The sequence below is a fragment of the Monodelphis domestica genome, chromosome 1, assembly GCF_027887165.1.
Source record: "Monodelphis domestica isolate mMonDom1 chromosome 1, mMonDom1.pri, whole genome shotgun sequence".
Classification (NCBI taxonomy): domain Eukaryota; kingdom Metazoa; phylum Chordata; class Mammalia; order Didelphimorphia; family Didelphidae; genus Monodelphis; species Monodelphis domestica.
The window spans coordinates 479,620,500-479,642,938 of NC_077227.1; the positions used below are offsets into that span (position 1 = coordinate 479,620,500).

Sequence of the window (22,439 nt, forward strand, 5' to 3'; positions counted from 1 at the left end):
CATTCAACAAAACCTGGTGCATCTATTAAAGTTTCTGCTGTGGTTTGCATTTGTTTAAAGATGCTAGTCAATTATAAATACCGTTAAAAGTTTATGGCTCCGGGGAGGAGACCCTATAAAACAGAGGTACTAAATGGGAGCCACTCTCCCTAGCCTTGGCATGGAAGCAATTAGGAACTTCATCATCCATCCCTAGAAAATGCCTGCTGAACTGTTTCTGAAAGTCACCGTCTCCCCTTCGCTGCAGACATTTTATTTTATTTCATAAAAAAAAAAAAAGCCAAGTTGACAGCATCATCGAAACAGGGCAGTCACTTTTCCAAGTTAATGTGAAAAATGCTGATCTTGATTTTAATCATTTGCAAATGCAGCACAATTCACTTATAACATCCCTGCCAGCAGGGTCCTTGCTAAATTCATAACAGCATTGCTTTTAGATGATCTCAAACAAATTATCAAATCCTCAGGAGGACAAAAAAAAAACCAAACCCACAAATTTTGAAAACTCCACCCTAGCCCAGCATTTAGTCAGCAGCCTTTATGGTACACACCATTACATATTTTACTCTGTTAATTTAACTTTCATTACAGTTTTATTGTAAAAAATAAACCAGAACCTTATTGTGAAAAACAGCTGGCTTAGTCTATTTCTCCCCCTATTGAAGTGTTAGTGATGGCTGGTCCATTAAGCTGCCTGCCATCTTTCCAGCCTCCCATGTATGCCTGGGTGAGCTCGAGGTCGAGGTGATCCATTCAATCACAGCTGTAGTAAATTACTTGAAGGATGAACAACAAAACAACAGGGACTAAATTGCTTTCTCCTCAGTGACGACAAGAGCAACTCGGACCTGTTCCAAGCAGCTCTTGGTCCCAGATGGAGTAAGGGAATTGCTGCTAAGCGGCTTTAATGTGAACCTGCTGGGCCCTTCCCAGAGCTGACCTTGTTAGAGAAGACAAAATGCCATATTCCCAAGGACTTGGGCAACTTGGCAGCATCAGAATCATTTGTTCTTATTGCTAATTTGCCCTCTTGTTGTTGGGAATGAACTCCCCGTGTCCTGATCATCTTGTCCTCCATTCGTAATTGGGCAGCTTGGTCCTCCTCTGGAATCTTGCCAGCTTCTGTCCTGTGCTTCAGCCTTGGGTTCCTTTGTTTCCCCCCTTTCCTAAGGTACCCGATTTCACAGAATGCAGAAGCATAGTAAGGGCTAAGCAATGGGGGTTAAATGATCTGCCTATGGTAACAGCTGGGAAGTGTCCAAGGCTAGATTTGAACCCAGGACCTCCCATCTCTAAGTCTGGCTCTCAATCCAGTGAGCCACTCACCAGTCCCCTAATTAATCATTTAAAAATTTAATATATTTATTAATGTGGATGCTGATTCTTGAAGTATTGTGACCAGGCTTTTCTGAGCCACTAGACTTGAATAGGATGTTTCAACAAATTTAAGTTTATTGCCAGAATTTATTATTTCAATCTGCGCTGCCCAATTTGGGAAATAATTACAGTACAGAGTGCCCTCATAAATAGTTGTTCGATTACACGAGAGTAGCTCTTCACTCCAGAGCATTACCTATATCCACAGTGATAAACGTGCCTGCGGTTACCATACAAATCAATAGCATCTACCCACTTTTTTTCTCCAGTCTGACCCCCAATCCCTGCTTCCAGGTGAAAGGAAAATCATGTTTTCTCTCTCTGTTTCTCTCTATCTCTGTCTCTCTGTCTGCTTCTCTCTTTCTGTCTGCCTCTCTCTCTCTCTCTCTCTCTCTCTCTCTCTCTCTCTCTCTCTCTCTCTCTCTCTCTGTCTGCCTCTCTCTTTCTGTCTGCCTCTCTCTCTCTCTCTCTCTCTCTCTCTCTCTCTCTCTCTCTCTCTCTCTCTCTCTCTCTCTCTCTGTGTGTGTGTGTGTGTGTGTGTCTGTCTTTCTCTCTCTGTCTCTCTCTCACTGGGAAATGAGGAGTTGATGATTGGAACTTGTGGGAGCCTTTAAGTTCGTTTATAGTGCCCACTTCCCCAAATGCCATTTCAGATGAAATCAAGGGAGGATGGAGAAATACAAGGACTTAATCCAGGACATAAAAGTGGAAAGATCAAGGCTGTAGTGCTGGCTAACAGTTAGAGGGAGCTAAGCCTTGGGCAGTCTCTATAGTTGGAGCAAACCTAGCAGGGGGAAGGTCAAAGTCAGATGAATAGCTAGGGCCCATCACTTGACTTGGAAGGACCTGACACTTCCGTAATACTTCCCACCCTTATCTCCAGACCTATTATTGGGCTTTCAGAAAGACAGCAGGGGTCTATCTTTTCTTCTTGTGCAAAATTAGAATGCTTAAAGCAAAGAATGATCTCTCCTCTACCAATTTCTTATCCAATGAGTCAGATTCTCTCAAACATAAGAATGCCAAGGGCTTGGCTCAAGATAGATGGCTTGAGTAATCTATGCTATTTTAGGCGATGATTTTGCTAGGCAGCCACCTTTCCTGCTGGTCATCATTATCATCTCTGCCTGCATGTGTATGCATGTGTTCCTTTGTAATCCACAGCAAGAGAGAAGATTCTTCTTTGACTGTGGAGTTGACACTCTATTATTCTCTTAAAAGACTTAGGGGTTCAGTTTCCTTACCAAAAATTCTGGTTAAATGATAATTCAAAATCTCTTTTAAGACACATCTCTCCTTCCTGACTAGTAGCAGTAGGTACTCCCTAGGAAAACAATGGGTTGCAAATGTTTCCCCAAGAAGTTAAATTCTGTTTATTCCAAAGTTTGAAACACCTTTGAAAAGTTCATGATCTGGGTTATTTATATGACTTATTTCAAAATTGTGTGTATACATATATGAGCATCTATATTAATATGTGTATATGTACAAATATGTTGTTATTGGATATACTAGAATATAGTTCCATCTTTGGTGATCATTCCTGTATTTTATTTATCAGGACAAACAGCCTCATTTTAAAACACAATATCCCAGACACAGATATTGAGAATTCTGGGTTTGTAGGACCATAGACTTAGGACCAGAAGGGGACTTAGAAGCCATCCAATTTGACCCACTCATTTTACAAATAAGAAATTAGAATGGCCCGGGGGAGTTTATGGGACTTGCCCAAGATCACATAGGTAGTAACTAACAAAGCTAAAATTCAAACCCAGGTCCTTTGATTCCAAATCTAGCGTTCTTTGCACAATACTATTAACTACAGTTAGCATTGCAAAATCCTTTACAAATATTTTAACCTCACTGTAGCCCTAAGAGGCATTTGTTATTATTATCCACATTTTAAAGCTGATGAAACCGAAATACAGAAGTTAAGTGACTTGACCAAAGTCACATAACTAATTAGTCTCTGAAGCTAGATTTTAAGTTAAGTCTTCTGACTCCAGGTCTATAGCTCTAGCCAGTGTCCTCTAACTGCCTACTATATTATAAAAAGTCTTCTTTCCCAAAATCCTCAAAAATTTACAAAAAATTTTGGTGATTTTCTTGGAAGGTCAGTCTATTTAGGAAAAAAAGAATTAATTAGTCTATGAGATGTCAGATACTACTACATTTTCAAGGTCAGTAGTGATTACTGGTGACTAAAATCTTTACTATGAACTACTGATACTTCCCCCCCCACCCCCACGCCCAAGTCAGAAATATCCTAGTTTTTGTTTTAAGTAACAAAACAGACGCATTCAGTTCTTAGAAAATGTTTTAAGGAAAACTTACTTCATCAGCTCTGGGTCCTCCTTATCATCTTTTGTAGGTGTTACCTTTATTCCACTTTTCTTGGCACGAGGGCAGCCTGACAAACTATGTTTATTAAAAAGAAAAAAAAATGCTGTTTTATTTCATGAAGTAGTCTCTTATATCCATTTGGCTCATTCATCTTTTCCTTGAGTTTGACACAGTGTTTGATCTCATTCATATCATGTAGAAAAGTGTGTTTTTTAAGCCCATATTTTTTTGGGGGGGTATATGTTAGGAGTGATCATTGAAACAGATTGGAATTAGTGATGTCTAGATAAGGTATTTTCTACATTAAAACTGTAGTTTTAATGGACTTGTTGGAAAAAAAACTAGACTTTTATATTAATATTCTCAAGTGGTAATGTAAGTCATAAATATATGGAATTATTAAGAGGAGCATTGCATCAACTAAAATCTGACCTTCTTGTCCTTGAATGGTACTAAAGAAATCTACCTAATTAAATGCCAGAAAATAAAAAAAAAACCCTCAGATTAAAGAGATGAAAATGGGCCTCAACGCTTAGCAACCTCAGTGTTTTATTCATAATTTTATAACATTGTCCACCCCATATCCAATTTATCACCCTCCATCAGGAAACCTGACCCATGCCCACTAACTTTAGAACCAAATAGTTTCTACATAGATCTTACCTCCTATGTGATGCATAATTTCCCGTTATGTGACCCGAACCATCACATCCAGGAGTTGGGCACCTGCAGAGGAATGGGAAATCAGGGTTAGAAAGGCTCTGATCAGTGAATGGACTTTGGAAGATTTATATTTTAAATGAATACACTTGACTTAAGCCAATGAGATGGTTTCCACAAATAGATCTGAGCAAGTGAAAATAAAAATGTGCCAAATGCACCCACCCCTAGAATATTTTCCCAATGTATCCTCTGAGAATCCCCTCTTCCCTCTCCCCCACCCTCATCTTTCCCAGGATGGAAATGTTTTTGATGGAATTTTGGTGATGGCCAACCCACCTTGTGACATCCTCACATCCGATCCTCACTGATACAAAGAACCAAAAAGGGGAAAAGGTGAAACATAAGCATGCTACTCCCCTTGACCTGCCTCCTGATAACAAATAGGTTATCTGAATTAGCCATTCTATAAGGGACCATAACATTATGCCAAATTGCAAAGCAGTACTTTTAGATTTTGTTATATAATCATATTTTTTATGATAGCCATAGATCTAATGTTGCCCAAAGAACCCCCTATCTCATAGGAAGGCCTACCAAAAAAAAGACTCACTCTTTTCCATAGAACTATGTATTTTACAACTAAGAAAAAAGGTAATGGTGCATTCTCTAAGATTTTTACTGGGGGGTGGGGGGCGAGTCCAGGTTTTAAATTTGTGCCACTGGTTCCAAGATTAAATTACTATGATGTACCTGACCAATGGAGACAGTAATGTTCATAATAACAATACCCCAAGAACATTGTTACTTGGCAGGACAGGGGAATGGTAAGGATGAGATTAATAGAAATTGCCATCTATACCTATGGAACAACAATATTCAACAAATTATATCTCAAGGGGAAAAATTGAAAAATTGACACTAAAAATAATTTAATCTTTTTTGGATGCCTTAAAAATCCCCTGAGAAAGGGGCTATTATTTATGGGTAAATAAGAGATATAAGCTCTGGAATGAATATAAAATAATAGCTCTAAAGATTATAGCTCCTGCTTATTGGGAAATGGGAAAAATCCTAATCCTAAACTCTGATTCTCCATATTACAAAAAATGAGTACTAAATGTTCTATCATGGGGTTGCAAGCATAGGCTTTTAAGAATTTTAAAATTTTTTTCATAATTAAAATTTATTTTTTTCTATGGGATGGCCAGGGTTAGGAAAATGTTTTTGTGAGGAGTTATTTCATCATATTGGTTTGAGGAATGTATGGTATACTGTCATTATAGGATTTTTTGTCATGTTGTGTTTTCATAGCTTTGGGAATAAATGTATTTCACAAAAAGGCTTACAAACAATTTGAGTTAATATAACAAAAAGTTCCAGCCCACCAAATACTCAATAACAGAGAGTTTCTCTTCTAAGTATGCCAGATAGCTGAGGCTTCATGATAGGTTCAATGAATAATTATGATTCTGTGGCCAGTGGCTTTGTGGTCATTTATCTAACTTTGAAATCATTTGAAACAAATTCCTATCTTCTGGGTTATTTTTTAATTGGTACTTCAATAAGTTTTTGAACCAAGACAGGCCAAAAAATCATTCCCTATTTCATTATGACAATTTTTCTGGATGTTTAATAGAAAGAATACAGGATTTATAGTAAAAGAATTTGGATTCTAATCCTAGCTTTATCACTTAGTACTTGTGTGACTTTAGAAAAGTCACCTAACATCTCTGGAGCTTTAGTTTCCTTCTCTGTTGGACTAGATGACCAGTAAGGTTCCTTCTAATTTTAAACCTGATTCTTATATTATTTTATAATATGCTTTAATAAAAATTGTCACTTTTTATCTTCACAATAGTCTTGTGAGATGAGCAAATCATGTTCATTTTATAAATAAACTGAGGCCTTTTTATTTATAATTCACATATTTATAAATAAATTGAGGCATTTTATAAATAGAGAATTTAAATTACATAGCTGAGTTTAACTATTGGAAAATTTCATGCTAGAATCCAAGTCTTCTGATTCTCAACCAAAGGTTTTCCCTGTTGAAACAAATCCATCTGTGGAAATGGGTCCAGGATAAATGTTAAATAAAAGGCCCTCAATCACATTTTATTTTTTTCATCTTAGTCAAAGGAATGAGGAAATTCTCCATGAATCATTGTGGATTTTCACCTTTTTTTTCTTATATAGTATCTCCTTTCCTGTTTTCAGCTTAGTATATGCTCAATGATCAGTGTAGCACACTGCTTTACTTGTAGATATTGGCAATGTACAGGCTGCTCTCTATAGGCATATAATCTTGTTATTAAAATGTTATTGATTAATTTGGGTAAGTTATTTATATCTTACTCCCAGAATAACTAAATCATTCACTTAACCCTGGTATTTGGTTCTCTTGATCTATATTTGCATATTTCCTTCCTCATTGCTATCTACTTTCCCCTAATCCACTCCCACAGTAAGTAAAGAAATGTGAACAGAACTCTTCTTCTAGGTTCAAAAGTTATCCCTCCATTTCAATTGGAAATTGCCACCTCTGCAGTGATGAATACAGAGTTTAGATATACATTCCAGCTAATAAATACACCTCTAGTTCTCTAACTCACAAAAATATGAACTAATATCTTGCCTTTCCCTCCAAGTTTCATATAGTTTCTGGGTACCATCTCAATCTTCAGTCTATTTACACTGCATTATAAACTACATTTTTAGAATAATAGCTTGAATTAATTTCCTCATCTATCCTCTATTTCTCCTGTTGGCAAGCTTGTCTTTTGCCTTGTGGTGAGACTTTCTTAACAAAAAAGCATAATTTTCAATAGATGGAAGCTCCTTGAGGGCTGGAAACTTTCAGTTTTGTCTTTGTATCTTCAGTAACTAGTACAATACTTGGCATAAAATGCTTTTAATAAATTCTTGTTGATTGATTACATATTCAAAGTTAATATACATCATGATCATCCTTGATCCATCCAGCTAGGGTCAGATCTGTGAGGTTATTACTTTTTAGTGAGTAGGTAAGAGGAATCATTATCTCATGCCTATAGAATATTAAAAGGACCAGAAGAAGCCTCTAGGGCAGGGATCCCCAAACTTTGGCCTGCAGGAAACATGCAGCCCCCTGAGGCCATGTATCCAGCCCCCACAACACTTCCAGAAGGGGCACCTCTTTCATTGGTGGTCAGTGAGAGGAGCACTGTATGTGGCAGCACTGCAAAGTGAGGCGTTGCTCATGTACAGTACTACTTCCGGTGACATCCTTTGTGTGGCGCCTTAGAAGAAGGCACTGTGCAAAGGATTATGTGGCTGCACAATGGACATCAGCATGGTGAGCAGCGATTTGAGGGAGGGGATTCTGCAATGTGTATACTGCTACCCAGTTAGGGTTAGGACCCATCAATAGTCTAAGGGAGAGTGAACTGGCCCCCTGTGTAAAAAGTTTGGGGACTCCTGCTCTAGGGCCATGGTGGTGAACCTAGGGCACATGTGCCAGAAAGGGCACTCAGAGCCCTCTCTGTAGGCACATGTGCCATTGCCCCAGTACAGAGTTTGCCAGAGTTCATTACTAGAAAGCAAAAAGGATGTGAGGCCAGGCTGCTCCCCTGCTCCTCACCTGAGGACATTTCTCATAACATCCACCCCTCTAAAAGGTTTGCCATCACTGCTCTAGGGTGTGGGACTGATCTCTGGAGGACTTATAGCAAAACTTGGAAGAAAGATCACAAAGGATGACAAGATGGGGACCAAGTTGTAAATTGCAGTATTGAAATGAGTTTCTATATATTGTTGAGGTCACATAGTCTCACTGAAGTCTAGAGCATCTGACTTATAAAAAAAAATTTAAAACAGTTCTTGCTAAAGTATAACCAGTTCTATGGATCATTCCACAGACCTCACCTATCCCTCATGGGGCTTCCCTTTCAGCTACCCTGTGGTTGCTGCAGCTAGAGTGACTTCAGTGCCTGGGGTCCTGCAGTGGCCAGAGGATTCCTAGTGTGGGGTCCTGCCATGGGGTGGGAGCTGCATTTGTGTAATACAAATTTATATAAAATGAGAAATGCCTGTAATCATTAATTAAGCTTCCTGGGCCTCATCTTTCTCATTTATAAAATGAGAGCCTTCCAGCTCTAGGTCTATGATTCTATGATCTAACAATTTGTCCCCGGTGGCAAACTTAGGGGAGGACATGGACAAGAATTAGGATGGAACAGACGTGGATGGGTTACCATATCTCTTTTTGGAACTATCTAGTTTGATGAAGTCACAGCTCCATTTGAATGTCTGAGCACAAAAACAATAATTATAATATTCTGTACTTAGCTTAAATTTCCTAAGACTTGCAATTAGAGGATCTGGGATTTAATCTTGGTCCTGTGACCTTTTTGCCTCTGTGATCTCAAAGTTATTTAACCCCTCTAGGCCTCAGTTTTCTCATCTATAAAATCAAGGGGTTAGGCTGGATGGTCTTTGAAGTCCTTCTATCTCTGAATAATATAAGCCTTATGAATCCCTTAGCCAGGGCCTTGCTTTAGTTGATTTTTACTTTCTCTCCCCTGGCCTCCAAGCCTGCTGGGGAAAGATGCCAGACCCCACTTGAATAGAAATTGCAAGAAGTTCTCACCTCCAAAGCCTTGAGAGCTGATTACCCCAGCTGAAGTGATGGGTATTTCATGGTCTGATAATGAGAAAGAGTGGCTCCTTTGCATAGGCCTCACCTACTGTCACTGGTACCAAGGCCACCATGGTACTCAGAGGGAGCCAACATTCCCATGTATAGGAATACTTCTACCGCTACATGTCTCCTCTTTTCTTCTCTGAAGCAATGGTTGTTAAGGATTCCATGCTTTGAAAAATGCTGCTATCCATTGAAAACTATCATCTTGGTTTATTTTTTTTTGCAGCCTCCCTCTGCATCTGCAACTGCTCAAGTTACCTTGTTTGGGGGCCCCAGAACTCAAACACAGCCTCAGAAAGGCATTTCTTTGAGCAGGTGAGAGAAAAAGCTGGTATTTATGAAAGTGACAAGGAACAGCAGAAGCCCACATTTCACCAAGCCACAGACATTATAGACTAGGGAAACACATCCCTTACCATCTTACAGAATTGAATGCTAGTTGTCAAACACAGACTAATGGTCCTAACACGTGTGTACTTGTTTCAGCAAACATATCACAAGAGGCTTCTACAAACAGCAGATGTGTGGCTGCTCACAAGAGGGACCTCCACTGTCACCCCTCCCCCTAGTCCCTCCGCCTGCTCTGGGTCTGCACCTGCTGCTATATTATACACCTGTAGCTTGTTCAAAGGACTTTCTGGTTTATTGTCCCCACCCAGGATGAGTCCTCATGTTGAAAGGTAAGCCGGTCTGATGTGTGCTCTGCAAACCAATTCCTTTATGCATAACGCACCTACAGTTCCAGTTCTTCAAAGAGCAAATGGGTCAGGTTCAGACTCACCAAGATTTCAAGGTGAAGTCCTCTGCATTACACTGAGCCCACTCCTGCTCACTGTGCCACCAGGCAGTTTTCTCCCTGCTGGGCAAATAGGAAAGTTGCAGGGTGGGTGCAGCTCCCTAATTACAGGGGCAATGACACTATTATTTCCAATTATACTTTTCAGGCTTAAAAGGGATATATGTTGAGGAGGGCAAGATTTCCTAGTGGGCCTCAAGGAAGGGTTGCTCTCTTGCTACAAAGCTCTACAAAGTTCCTCCTTAACAGCAAGCATATTGACTCCCATCTCCCAAGACGGGAACTTGGTCCAACTATGAAGCTGCTTAATCCTTGTGAGACTGGAGTCTTGAGCCAAACTCCATCTCTAAGTATTCAAGTTCATTTTCTTGGCAAAAGTACAATTCCAATTTCTAAGGGGAAAAGTTTTCAAAAGATTTCTTTGGTATAACATATTCCTCTAGAAATGAATTTGAATACATAGAAATTAGAGCAACAGCGATAGCTTTAAAGCTATATAGCCTTTGGCTCAGTGATTCCTCCATAAAGTCGGGCTATTATAGTCAGGCTTCATTAGAATCCCAGGAAAGGAAGTCTAAGGCAGCAAGGGAGCATAGTGGATAAAGTGCCAGCCCTGGAGTCAAGAGGACTTGGATTCAAATTTGACCTCAGATACTTCCTAGACCTAAGTTGCTTAACTCCATTTGCTCAGTCCTTGCACTTCTGTCTTAAAGTTGTTACTAAGACAAAAAGTAAGGGTTGAAAAAAGGAAGCTTGAGACTGTTTCCACACAAAATACTGGCCAATAGACATAGCAGTTTATTTGCAAGAAGGCAAAGCAGGCATTTTACTTTGGCTGGATTTGGATTTGCTTTAGTCCAGGGTTCTTAGCTTTAAATTTTTTTGCATTTCAATATAATTGGTTGCCTTTATAATCCCATGCATTTTCTTCACTTAAAAACATTATTCTGAGAAAGAGTCCATGGGCTTCACCAGAATGTCAAAGGGATTCATGATACACAAAAGGATTAAGATCCTCTGCTCTGCAGCTAATGGACTACACATCTAGACTAGAACAAGAAAAGCTCCTCTAAACTTACAGCCCATCTGGCTTACTCTTGTGACTCAATTCTGGCAAGGAATGGGAAGAGAGAAGAAATAAGAAGAGGGTCACCACAGTCACCCAAGGAGTGGGAATTAGAAGAAGGGTTTCATGTCCCTACCTAAGGTGGAGGGATATAGAATTTGCAGGGATTCTGAAGCTATCCCATCAGCTCCCAGCAGTCAGATCATCCCTTCTTGGTGCTATATTTTGAATTCAGCAGTGTAAGGATCAGAACATCATAATTCTAGAGCTGGAATGGACTGCAGAGTGCATCTAGTCCAACCCCCTCATTTTATAGATGAGGAAGCTAAGGTCCAGGAAGAATAAATGACTTTTCCAAGGGCCCTTCGGTATTAAGTGACCATTGCAGGATTTCAGCCCAAATCTTCTGACCCCAGAGAGTACTCTATCCATTTTTTAAATGGAATTTTCATTTTGAGAAAGACCTTAATCCCCCAAGAGTAGCATAGCTATGACTGTATGGCAGGTTTCTCTTAAGCAGCATTAGGAACTAATTAGGATCACAGATTTAGTGCTGCAAGGGGCTTCAGAGGCTAATAAGACCAATCACCCTCATTTTAGAGATGAAGAAAGTGAGGCATAGAGAATTTAAGTGACTTGCTCAGAATGACACAATTATGAAGTATCTTGGCATTTAGATTCAAGTCTTCCCGACTCCAAGTCCAGTGCTCTATCCACTTCTCTATGCCATCTCCTTTGCATTGATTTATATTCTGGATAATGTTCTAGATTTAGGCCTGAGGCATTTCAACATTAGTGTTCTCAAAGTTCACCCAGATTATGGCTAGAAAGTTGAATGGTTACTCCTAAGTTTTAGAAGAATTCATCCATCAATTTAAAAAAAATAGCTAGAAATGGGAAAATTTTCCAAAGATAAAGGAGTAAAAGGATGAAGGAGGAGAAGGAGGAAGAGAACAAGAAGGAAGATGAAGAAGGAGAGGAGGAGGAATAAGAAAGAAGGGAGGGCTTGAAGAAGGGAAGAATTGAGGAGGGAATAGGTCAGAAAGACCTGTACCTGCTATAGTGGTGTTTAACTTACAGAAAATGTTTATTTTGGAGTTTTTAACTTCTAAAAATGCAGTCTAATGGAAATGTGGCTCTTGCCTTCTCTATTAGAGTAGCATAATAATAATAACCCTTCTGATATTTTCTCCTTTGCATTAGAGTTCTTCCCATAAATGAGGAAACTAGAGGATGGCTCAGACCAGAGGAAATGAACGTGGGCAACCCTGACTCATTCCTTCTCCTCATAGGTTGGATGGCTAGCTGTAATGGAGAGCTATGATAAAGGCTCAGGTTCCAAACCTCTGTGGATTTAGAGGCTGATTCATCCCTCTTCCATCATAGGGCTGCTTGCCATTAGGGTCTTGTTTCCTGCTCAGCCAGTCTATTTTGCTTTATTATATAGCTTACCCACCTATTTCTGCTTTCAGGACCGGCCAGAGTCTATATGAAAGATGCACACTGAACTCTTTAGCTTCTATCAGCTGCCTCATAGTGGAGGACATGAGCTATGAACCTGGCAGAAGCCAGAGAAAGGAGCCTGAGTGGTCACAGAGTGGAACTGTTACCAAGGCGGGGGAAAGCAGGTACTTTTGTCTTGGCTGGACTTGGATAACTTTATGCTTTACAACTCCTGCCCCCTCTCCACACCAATCATACTGATTGTTCAGTAGATGTTATTTTATCTGAAGTTTTGAAAGATGCTCATGTGGAAGAGGGATTAGTATTCTTCTGTGTGGCTCCAGAGGACAGAACTAGAGTTTGTGGATGGAGATTACAGTGAATCAGATTTTAGTATTTGAAACAGTAGGAAAATGAAATAGGCTTCTTTGTTAGGAAGCAAGTTTCTCATCAATGTATGGAAACAGAGGTTATGTGACTTCTACTTGTTGGAAGCCCTCTAGTCACACCAAGTGATTTCTGAGAACCCTGGCAGCTCTGGGAATCTATGATTTTCCAAGGAAGAGAAAAAATGCTACCTCCCACCATTCTTAGCTGAGGCAATAATAATAGCTCATTGTTATATAAGAATTTATAGTTTACAAATCACTTTCCACACCATAACCCATAAGGTAGCTTGTTGTCTGGAGCTTTCAAAGACTCTCAGCGACTGATGGGGTGGGAGGGGAGGTCTCAGACAGTCATTGTAGCAGAGTTGTTGTCTCAGGAGGGCCTTATGATCATAAATTCACTTGTACTAGAAGGCTAATCCTTAGCTACTAGAAAAGTGTCAAGCATGACCACTGCATAGAACATCCCCCAGAGGAATGGAAAATTCAGTCACAAAATGCAGCTCTCCAGTTTACTTTCCCATAGGCTAGAACACCAGACACACAGGAGCATAGATTTGGAGCTGAAAAGAATCTTAGAGTTCATCTAGTCTCACTTCCTCATTTTACAAACTAGGAATCTGAGGCTCATAAAGAGTCCTTTAAGATCACAGATGAAGCAAGTGGCAGAACTGAGCCTTATGCCCAGGTCCTCTGAACCCAAATTCAGCAATCTTTTTTATTACAGCCTCCAAGGAAGTCTCCCAGTATTCCAAACAGTATAGCTACACTCTTCCTGAAACTGCAGAAAATGCTCTTCCAAACTTAGTTACCTCAGTTTCCTCTCCTCTCATTCATTTTCAGCCTTTATAATTTGACTTCCCAATTCATTACCCAACTGAAATGGCTTTCTCTAATGTTGCTAACCCTGAATAGAGTTTAAGCTCTTTGAGGGCAGGGACTGTTTCACTTTTGTACTTCTATTCCCAGAACCCAGTACAGTGCCTGCTATGTAGCAGGCATCTATTAAATGTTTGTTGGTTGATTGAGCTCTGGAGGACTTACCTGTACCTGATTTTTTTCTCTGCAAACAACTGAATTTTGTCAAATGCTCCCCAACCATGGCCAGTCATAAACGACTGATGATAGATACTACTTGTCTGTCTTCCAAAAGTTTCCCTAAAATTCCATTCTTACACGGTGGTGCAATGCAACCCAACTGTGACCAAATAAACCACCCTTCCCTGTCCACAGTCCTCACTGAGCTAGTTTCAACCAGCTCCACCATTACCTCTTGACATTGTGCTGATATAAACAAGGCAAGCATTTTCCCCATTTTACAGATGAAGAAATTGAGTCTTAGGGAGGTCAATGGATTTGCCCATATCATACAGCTCCCAAATGCTGGAAGCACAACTCAGACCTTGAAATTCTAACTCCAAGTCTGAGAAACTCCCAGTAGATAGCCTGGGATACTTGATTCTTTCTAAGCTAACATGCTTCTGATGAGGATGATGGATCCTAGCACCAACAAGTCCTGTTGCTCCAGGGAGAAAATTATAAATGGCTAGCCTTCCAGGCTATGTCATTGCTGTAATCCCCACTTCATATTACCACCTCCCCCTCCTCAATTCAATTTATGGCAATGGTTCTAGTTTCTTTGAAGGTATGACCCCAATAGATATCTGTAGAGAACACATTGCATCCTTCTAAATACACATTGCACATCTGGGAAACCTCCGGGTGTTTGATAACTCTTTTGTGAAGCTATCCTTAAGCAGGTGAGGTAAGATGGTGACCTCATCCATCTGTTAGGGAAGGCAGTTAGGATGGGGAAGGAAGAGCAGAAGAAAGGAATAGGAAGGTTCAGGGAATTGACTGAAGAGCCTCTGCTCTCATCCAGAAGCAGCTTAAGAAAAAAAGGAAAAAGGAATAGCATTTGTTTTTTCATCATCAGCTTCCAGTTCACAATGAGCAAAAGCCATATGGTCTGCTGTCCCCTGAACCATTCCATGGGCAGCCCTGCATTTTTTCCTAAATATGAAGGGGCCAGTGAACCCTACCCAGAGTCCACCCAGAACACTTTCAAGACTTTTGCTATTGGAGGCTAGTGAACTGGACCAGATGGAGAGAAGGAGCAGCAGAGTTTGGAAGTCTTGGAAGGCTGAGGGGAGGCTGGTCCAGTCTGTACCCTCTTCTTGGAACCTTGCCTCCAGAAGCCCAAATGACTCCCTGGACTGAGCAGCCTATCCACCTGAAGGGTGGCTGGCCTGGGGACACAAGTATCTGACCAGCAACTCTCCCAGCCTAGCAAGGGAATACCACATGGACAACAGAAGCTCAAAGCAATGAACAATAAGAAATAGCAGTAACAGCAGCACTAGCAGCAGCCCAAGACAGCCCAAACCAGCCCTTCCTGAAGGTCTAAAGCCCCCAAAGCAGGCAGGCAGAAAGACAGGTGGACAGGCAGACAGGCAGACAGACAGGCAAGTATTTTCTCCTTTTAGAGTCAGGGGTGTCCCCCAGCTTTCCCCCTGGGCTTGACCCAGGCCTTTGGAGAGATGAGTTTTGGCTGAGGCCTCTATGGAAGAAGAGAGGGAAAGCAAGGGTGTCAACACAGGCCAGAGGAGATTCAAGTTGAGCGCAAACATACTTGAGGTCAGCAGAGTGTGCAGCCATGAGGTTTCTGAGGCTCTTGTCAGCAAGAGGACAACCAGAAAGGCTGAAAGAGAAGAGATGGAATATCTGGGTAAGGCCAAAAAAAAGGGGGTGGGGTGGGCAGGAGGGGTGGGTTGAGGGAGGGAAAAGAAGTACCAAACCATCCATACGTAAAATAGGCTTAAGAGTCAGAACCTGAAATCCAAAGACAACGCACCTGCGATGGGAGGCATAGTTTCCGGTGATGTGTCCACTGCCATCACAGCCTGGGGTGGGACAGCTGAACAAAAAGACAGAAAGTGTCAGACCCCAAGAGAAACAGATTTGTGCAGAGATGAATATTCCTGTAACATAACAATAAACCCTCCCTCTCAAATGCAGGTCTAGAGAAGTTGAGAACAGAAATGTGGGTAGTCAAACCTAATGAAGCTCTCTGGGAAAAAGTTCTTATTTGGGAGCCCTTCTTTCCACCAATAACTCACATTGATGAAACACCTTATGATTGTAATGTGCACTACATACGTTATCTCACTTAATCCTTATAATGGCCACGTGAGATAGAAAAAAAATGCAGATTTTATTAGAAATGAGGAAATGGACTCTTCTCCAGAGCTTAATTGACTTGCCAATGGTTAAACAACTACTGCCACAGCTGGGGTTTCAATCCAGATTGTTCTTGACTCCAACATCAGTGTTCTCTATACTAGACCCTATTACCTCTTGACCAAAACATAGCAGATCCATCTAGCTTGGATTTTTAGTGCAACCTTCTCTTTCCTTAAACTTAAGATCAGTTTATGGGGGAGGAAATCCCCAATAAAATCTGTGCTTCAGTATCTCAACTTCAGACCCTTGCTGCTTCCTGGGAATGTGAGTGGATAGAAAGTCAACTATTTTGCCCCTGCCACAGTGATGAACACAGAAAATTTGTATACTCTTGCCCACCCCCAACATAGCCTGAATCCATGGCCTTAACTAGAATCTTGAAGGAATGACTTAGATTGTAATATAGGCAAACCTCACATGGGTTCCGATGGGAATAGCTCAGAATTTAACTATGAAGAATAAACTGGAATGAGACAATTTAATCACTGTGTCAGCCAGACAAAGTCATCTCCTAATCACTAGGAGGGGCACTGAGATACAGATAGTCTGAAAGTCATTCCAAATACATTTGGTCTTATGAATACATCCCACCTCTTTAGAGCGGATTTACTTCCCTAATTATGCCCTTCTTGAGTTAATATTGAATAAATTTGCATTCTCTGAGCATATACCAACAGTGGGGCTGGTAGAGAGGGAGAAGGGAAGGTATTCCAGAAGCGTGCTGGGATTAAAAGTGTGTTTGGGATGATTTATAGAGCATATAATGCATGTGTGGAAAATTGAGAATTAAATGTGCCAGCATTTAAATTGGAAGTCCAGCATTATCTTGTGTTCCCCAGGGCTCAGAAGCTTGGTCAGTTCTAGTTTGAGGGAAGGGCACAAAAGACTACCATGTCCTTCTCAGGTAGCTAGAACACCAAAGGAGAGCTATACAAAGCAGGTTAGGTATTAAGGATTATGTTTCTCATTCTATATGACAAGGTTCTTCCTGTTAGATTCTGCACAATTAGGTAGGATTTTCAGCATTAAAAAATGAAGCAAATCCCAGACCAGAATAGTAGTAGTAGTCTCTCGGTGACCGAGAATGACAAACCAGAATATTGAAGTGTGATAAGTAGTAAGGAAATAGAAAAGAGCCTGTCTTTCTCCCCTCCCCATTGACCTCATCTCCTTCAGGATGGCAAAGGACTATGGTCGACTTATTCAAAGCGGCCCAGTTAGAACTAAAACCTAAGGGGTGGGGCACTAAAAAGGATCTCAGCAACAGCTACATGAACCAAAAAAAAATGAGCCTCAGAAAAGGCTCCTAGGGGAGTGATAAGGCAATAGATCTTGGGACTAGGTCATTTTACCTTGTTCAACAAAATGGGAAAGCCCCAATCGTGGTATGTGTCCATGGCAAGGGAGGGGAAGGAGGGCCCAAACATCTGGAACTCTCAAACAAGGGTAGTCCCCTTCTCCAAACTTGGGTTAACTCTCCTGGGGCTCCTGCCAGCCAGAGAGGGAGACTTACGTAAGCAGCTCCTTCTTGATGTCCTTGGAGAGGAACTTCAACTTAAAGTTGGTTAAGGTAACTTCCCCTGGATACTTCCGTTCTTCAAAGTTCTCCTCTGACACTTCCTGGTCATCTGCTTCAGAGGAAGCAAAAGAATTTGCTGCTGGCTCTGACTGCAAAAAACCAGCAGGGAGAGTTTTTACTGACCAGCTGGGGAGTCACCAGCAGTAACGCTGGCAAGGAGTGGTTGGAGGAACCCTCCAGAGAGCAGCCCGCCAGGTCTAGAGATCTGGCTCCAAGAGACTGCGTGGGACAGTTTTATATTGTTTCCTCCACTCTCCTAAAAGTGAGGCTTTAAGGGCCTTATTGCCTAAAAAGAGAAAGGAGAAAAGGCACCATCTCTCCTAGCCAGAACTCTCAGGGGCAAGGAACAAGGATAGGATCTCTCCAAGGCTGGTGGATGAGGACACGTTCTCCAGCTTCTCTCACTGGACAGAATGCCAGATGTTGATCCCAATGGGAGAAGCTGTTCAGGCCAAGTGAGGGTTTAATAGCTAACATCTGTTTAACATTCTATGACCATTAAGGGTTCTCAAATACATTATTATTAGGGGAGCAGCTTGGTATAGGGGGTAAAGCAAACATTACTTCCATGGGTAGAAAATCTGGGTTCAAATCAATTCATTTTAGGTGCCAGTCTTATGATTCAATGATCTCCAGTGAGTGGCTTCCTTGCTGTTCCTTGTACATGACACTCCACCTCTCAACTTCTCCCATTTTCATTAGTTGTTTCCTACCCCCGCTATTCTCTCCTTCCTTATCTCCTGGCTTCTTTGGTTTCCTTCACATCTCAACTAATGTCTCATTCTATAAGAAATCTTTCTCATTCCTCCTTAGTCTTCATCTCTTCCCTATGGGATTATCCCTAAATGATCCTGTATCTTTTTTGTACAGTTGTCTTCATGTTCTCTATCCCATTAGACCGTGAGCTCCTTGAGGGCAGGAACTGGGTTTAAATTTACATTTTAAAAATTATTTACTCTTGCTTTTTTTTTTTGTATCCCTAGTGCTGGGCACCATGCCTGTTACATAGCAGGCACAATAAATGGTTGCTGAGTGACTTGCTGACAGATGTATTTTTATGTAGCAAAAACCTGAGGATTTGGTGCCCCTATTTTACCCTTACCTTATCTATAACCTTATATCAAACAAAGGCTACCTCTAGCCAGAACGTCTTGTCCTGCCATTCTCTTGAGATGAGAGGATCCCTCTTTACTATGAAGCCCAAGAACAGTCCTCTCCACTGAGGTTTCTATGGTTCATTTCCTTCCCGGTTCCCACCTGGAAGCATATTTTCTTTCAAGTTTGTTTCCTGTGCCCCAGAAAGTCTTCCAAGGGCCTCTGGTACAGTCCTCAGAAGACCAATGACTCAGTGGATGAATGAACATTGATTAAATGCTCACTCTGTGACAGGCACTACTCAGTGCTGGGGATACAAAGGAATGCAAAAGATAGTCTCTGCTCTCAAGGTGCTCTCCATTAAACCGCTCTGCCCTCCACTGGGCCACTTCACTTTGTCCCCCAAAGCTTTTCTTTTTCCCCAGCTTAGCTTTGTCAATGATAACATGGGGCAATGACAACCTCCCCAAGGGGCACAAATAAGTATTTGTGGTACATATTGGGTCTGAGACCAGATTATCCCCCACTATTTGACTCTGAACAATATTTAAAGACTCCAACAGCTCCTGGGAGCACCAATGATGAACCTGCATTCACATTCAGAGGCCTAGAAATATTCTCTGTTTCCAAAATGGTAACCTTACTTCATTGAACATTGGGGAAACCCATAGTTGAAGGTTTGTAAAATGCTTAACTTATATAACCTCTTTGGATCTTTTTAATGAGTTAGGAAAACATGAAAGTATTACAGATGAAGAAATGGATTCTCTATTAGAAGTTGTGACTCTGTGACATGACCAGACAGCAAAGTCACTGTCCTTTGATAGCTGTGTGACCCTGGCCAAGTAGCTTGACTTCTGTTTGCCTCATTTTCCTCAAGTATAAAATGGAGATAATAATAAAACTTATATTTCAGAGTTACTGTGAGGATCACTGAGATAATATTTGTAAAAAGTAGCACAGTGCCTGGCGTACTTTATAAATGTTTATTTTCTCTCTTTCCATTATTCTATTCTGCTTTCTGGGTGAGATGTATTAGAAGGGCACATAAGTTTGAAGGAAAGATAGCCAGACTTACTCCTTAGAATTCTATGGCAATTTTCTGGGCTTATTAGTCTTCATCAGGACTATTGTTCTTTTTTCTTTTTTTTTGTAACCCTTACCTTCCATCTTAGAATCAATAGTGTTAAACCATCCATATAATTGACCACATCAACAAGCAAACCAACAAAAATCACATGATTATTTCAAAAGATGCAGAAAAAGCCTTTGATAAAATACAACACCCATTCCTATTAAAAACACTAGAAAGCATAGGAATAAGGGTCGTTCCTAAAAATAATAAACAGTATATATCTAAAACCAACAGCTAATATCATCTGCAATGGGGATAAACTAGACGCATTCCCAATAAGATCAGGAGTGAAACAAGGATGCCCATTACCACCTCTACTATTTGACATTGTACTAGAAACACTAGCAGTAGCAATTAGAGAAGAAAAAGAAATTGAAGGCATCAAAATAGGCAAGGAGGAGACCAAGTTATCACTCTTTGCAGATGACATGATGGTCTACTTAAAGAATCCTAGAGATTCAACCAAAAAGCTAATCGAAATAATCAACAACTTTAGCAAAGTTGCAGGATACAAAATAAACCCACGTAAGTCATCAGCATTTCTATATATTTCCAACACAGCTCAGCACCAAGAACTAGAAAGAGAAATCCCATTCAAAATTACCTTAGACAAAATAAAATACTTAGGAATCTACCTCCCAAGACAAACACAGGAACTATATGAACACAACTACAAAACACTTTCCACACAACTAAAACTAGACTTGAACAATTGGAAAAAACATTAACTGCTCATGGGTAGGACGAATAAAAATGACCATCCTACCCAAACTCATCTATCTATTTAGTGCCATACCCATGGAACTTCCAAAAATTTTTTTTACTGATCTAGAAAAAAACCATAACAAAGTTCATTTGGAAGAACAAAGGATCAAGGATATCCAGGGAAATAATGAAAAAAAAATACAAAGGAAGGGGGCCTTACAGTCCCAGATCTCAGACTATATTATAAAGCAGTGGTCATCAAAACAATTTGGTACTGGCTAAGAGACAGAAAGGAGGATCAGTGGAATAGACTCGGGGTAAGTGACCTCAGCAAGACAGTATATGACAAACCCAAAGATCCCAGCTTTTGGGACAACAATCCACTATTTCTTAAAAACTGCTGGGAAAATTGGAGGACCGTGTGGGAAAGATTAGGTTTAGATCAACACCTCACACTCTACACCAAGATAAATTCAAAATGGGTGAATGACTTGAACATAAAAAAGGAAACTATAAGAAAATTAGGCGAACACAAAATAGTATACATGTCAGACCTTTGGGAAGGGAAAGATTTTAAAACCAAGCAAGACTTAGGAAGAGTCACAAAATGCAAAATAAATAATCTGGAATACATCAAATTAAAAAGTTTTTGTACAAACAAAACCAATGTAACTAAAATCAGAAAGGAAGCAACAAATTGGGAAACAATCTTCATAAAAACCTCTGACAAAGGTTTAATTACTCAAATTTACAAAGAGCTAAATCAATTGTACAAAAAAATCAAGCCATTCTCCAATTGATCAATGGGCAAGGGACATGAACAGACAGTTCTCAGCCAAAGAAATCAAAACTATTAATAAGCACATGAAAAAGTGCTCTACATTTCTTATAATCAGAGCAATGCAAATCAAAACAACTCTGAGGTATCACCTCACACCTAGCAGATTGTTCAACATGACAGCAAAGAAAAGTAATGAATGCTGGAGGGGATGTGGCAAAGTAGGGACACTAATTCATTGCTGGTGGAGTTGTGAATTGATCCAACCATTCTGGAGGGCAATTTGGAACTATGCCCAAAGGGTGATAAGAGACTGTCTGCCCTTTGATCCAGCCATAGCACTGCTGGGTCTGTACCCCAAAGAGACAATAAGTAAAAAGACTTGTACAAGAATATTCATAGCCGCGCTCTTTGTGGTGGCCAAAAATTGGAAAATGAGGGGATGCCCTTCAATTGGGGAATGGCTGAACAAATTGTGGTATCTGTTGGTGATGAAATACTATTGTGCTAAAAGGAATAATAAAGTGGAGGAATTCCATGGAGACTGGAACAACCTCCAGGAAGTGATGCAGAGCGAGAGGAGCAGAACCAGGAAAACATTGTACACAGAGACTGATACATTGTGGTACAATCGAAGGTGATGGACTTCTCCATTAGTGTCAATGCAATGTCCCTGAACAATCTGCAGGGATCTAAAAAACACTATCCACAAGCAGAGGATAAACTGTGGGAGTAAAAACACCGATGAAAAGCAACTGCTGGACTACAGGGGTGGAGGGGATACGACTGAGGAGAGACTCTAATTGAACACTCTAATGCAAATACCAACAACATGGAAATTGGTTCGAACCAAGAACACATGTGATACCCAGTGGAATCATGTGTCGGCTATGGGAGAGGTGGTGGGAAGGGGGGGGAGGAAAAGAAAATGATCTTTGTTTCCAATGAATAATGTTTGGAAATGACCAAATAAAATAATGTTTAAAGTAAAAAAAAAAGAATCAATAATGTGTATTGGTTCCAAGGCAAAGAGTTGTAAGGGTTAGGCAATGGGGGTTAAGTGACTTGCCCAGGATCACACAGCTAGGAAGTGTTTGTGGCCAAATTTGAACCCAGGATCTCCCATCTCTAGGCCTGGTTCTC

General features: G+C 40.6%; 1 protein-coding gene across 14 annotated transcripts in view; it reads right to left on the reverse strand.

Moving 5' to 3' along the window:
• MYT1 (myelin transcription factor 1) overlaps positions 1-22,439 on the reverse strand; it is a 206,572-nt gene that overhangs the window by 30,821 nt on the left and 153,312 nt on the right. For 10 of the 14 annotated variants that reach the window (XM_056812769.1, XM_007475479.3, XM_016427958.2 and 7 more), the window contains 5 exons: positions 17,518-17,672; positions 15,616-15,678; positions 15,394-15,462; positions 4,387-4,449; positions 3,715-3,798 (listed from right to left, as the gene is read on the reverse strand). In XM_056812769.1, coding sequence (XP_056668747.1) covers positions 3,715-3,798; positions 4,387-4,449; positions 15,394-15,462; positions 15,616-15,678; positions 17,518-17,672 — 434 coding nt within the window. The remainder of the gene's footprint in view (positions 1-3,714; positions 3,799-4,386; positions 4,450-15,393; positions 15,463-15,615; positions 15,679-17,517; positions 17,673-22,439) is intronic. The other 4 variants (XM_056812774.1, XM_056812770.1, XM_056812768.1 and 1 more) reach the window with 1 other exon arrangement.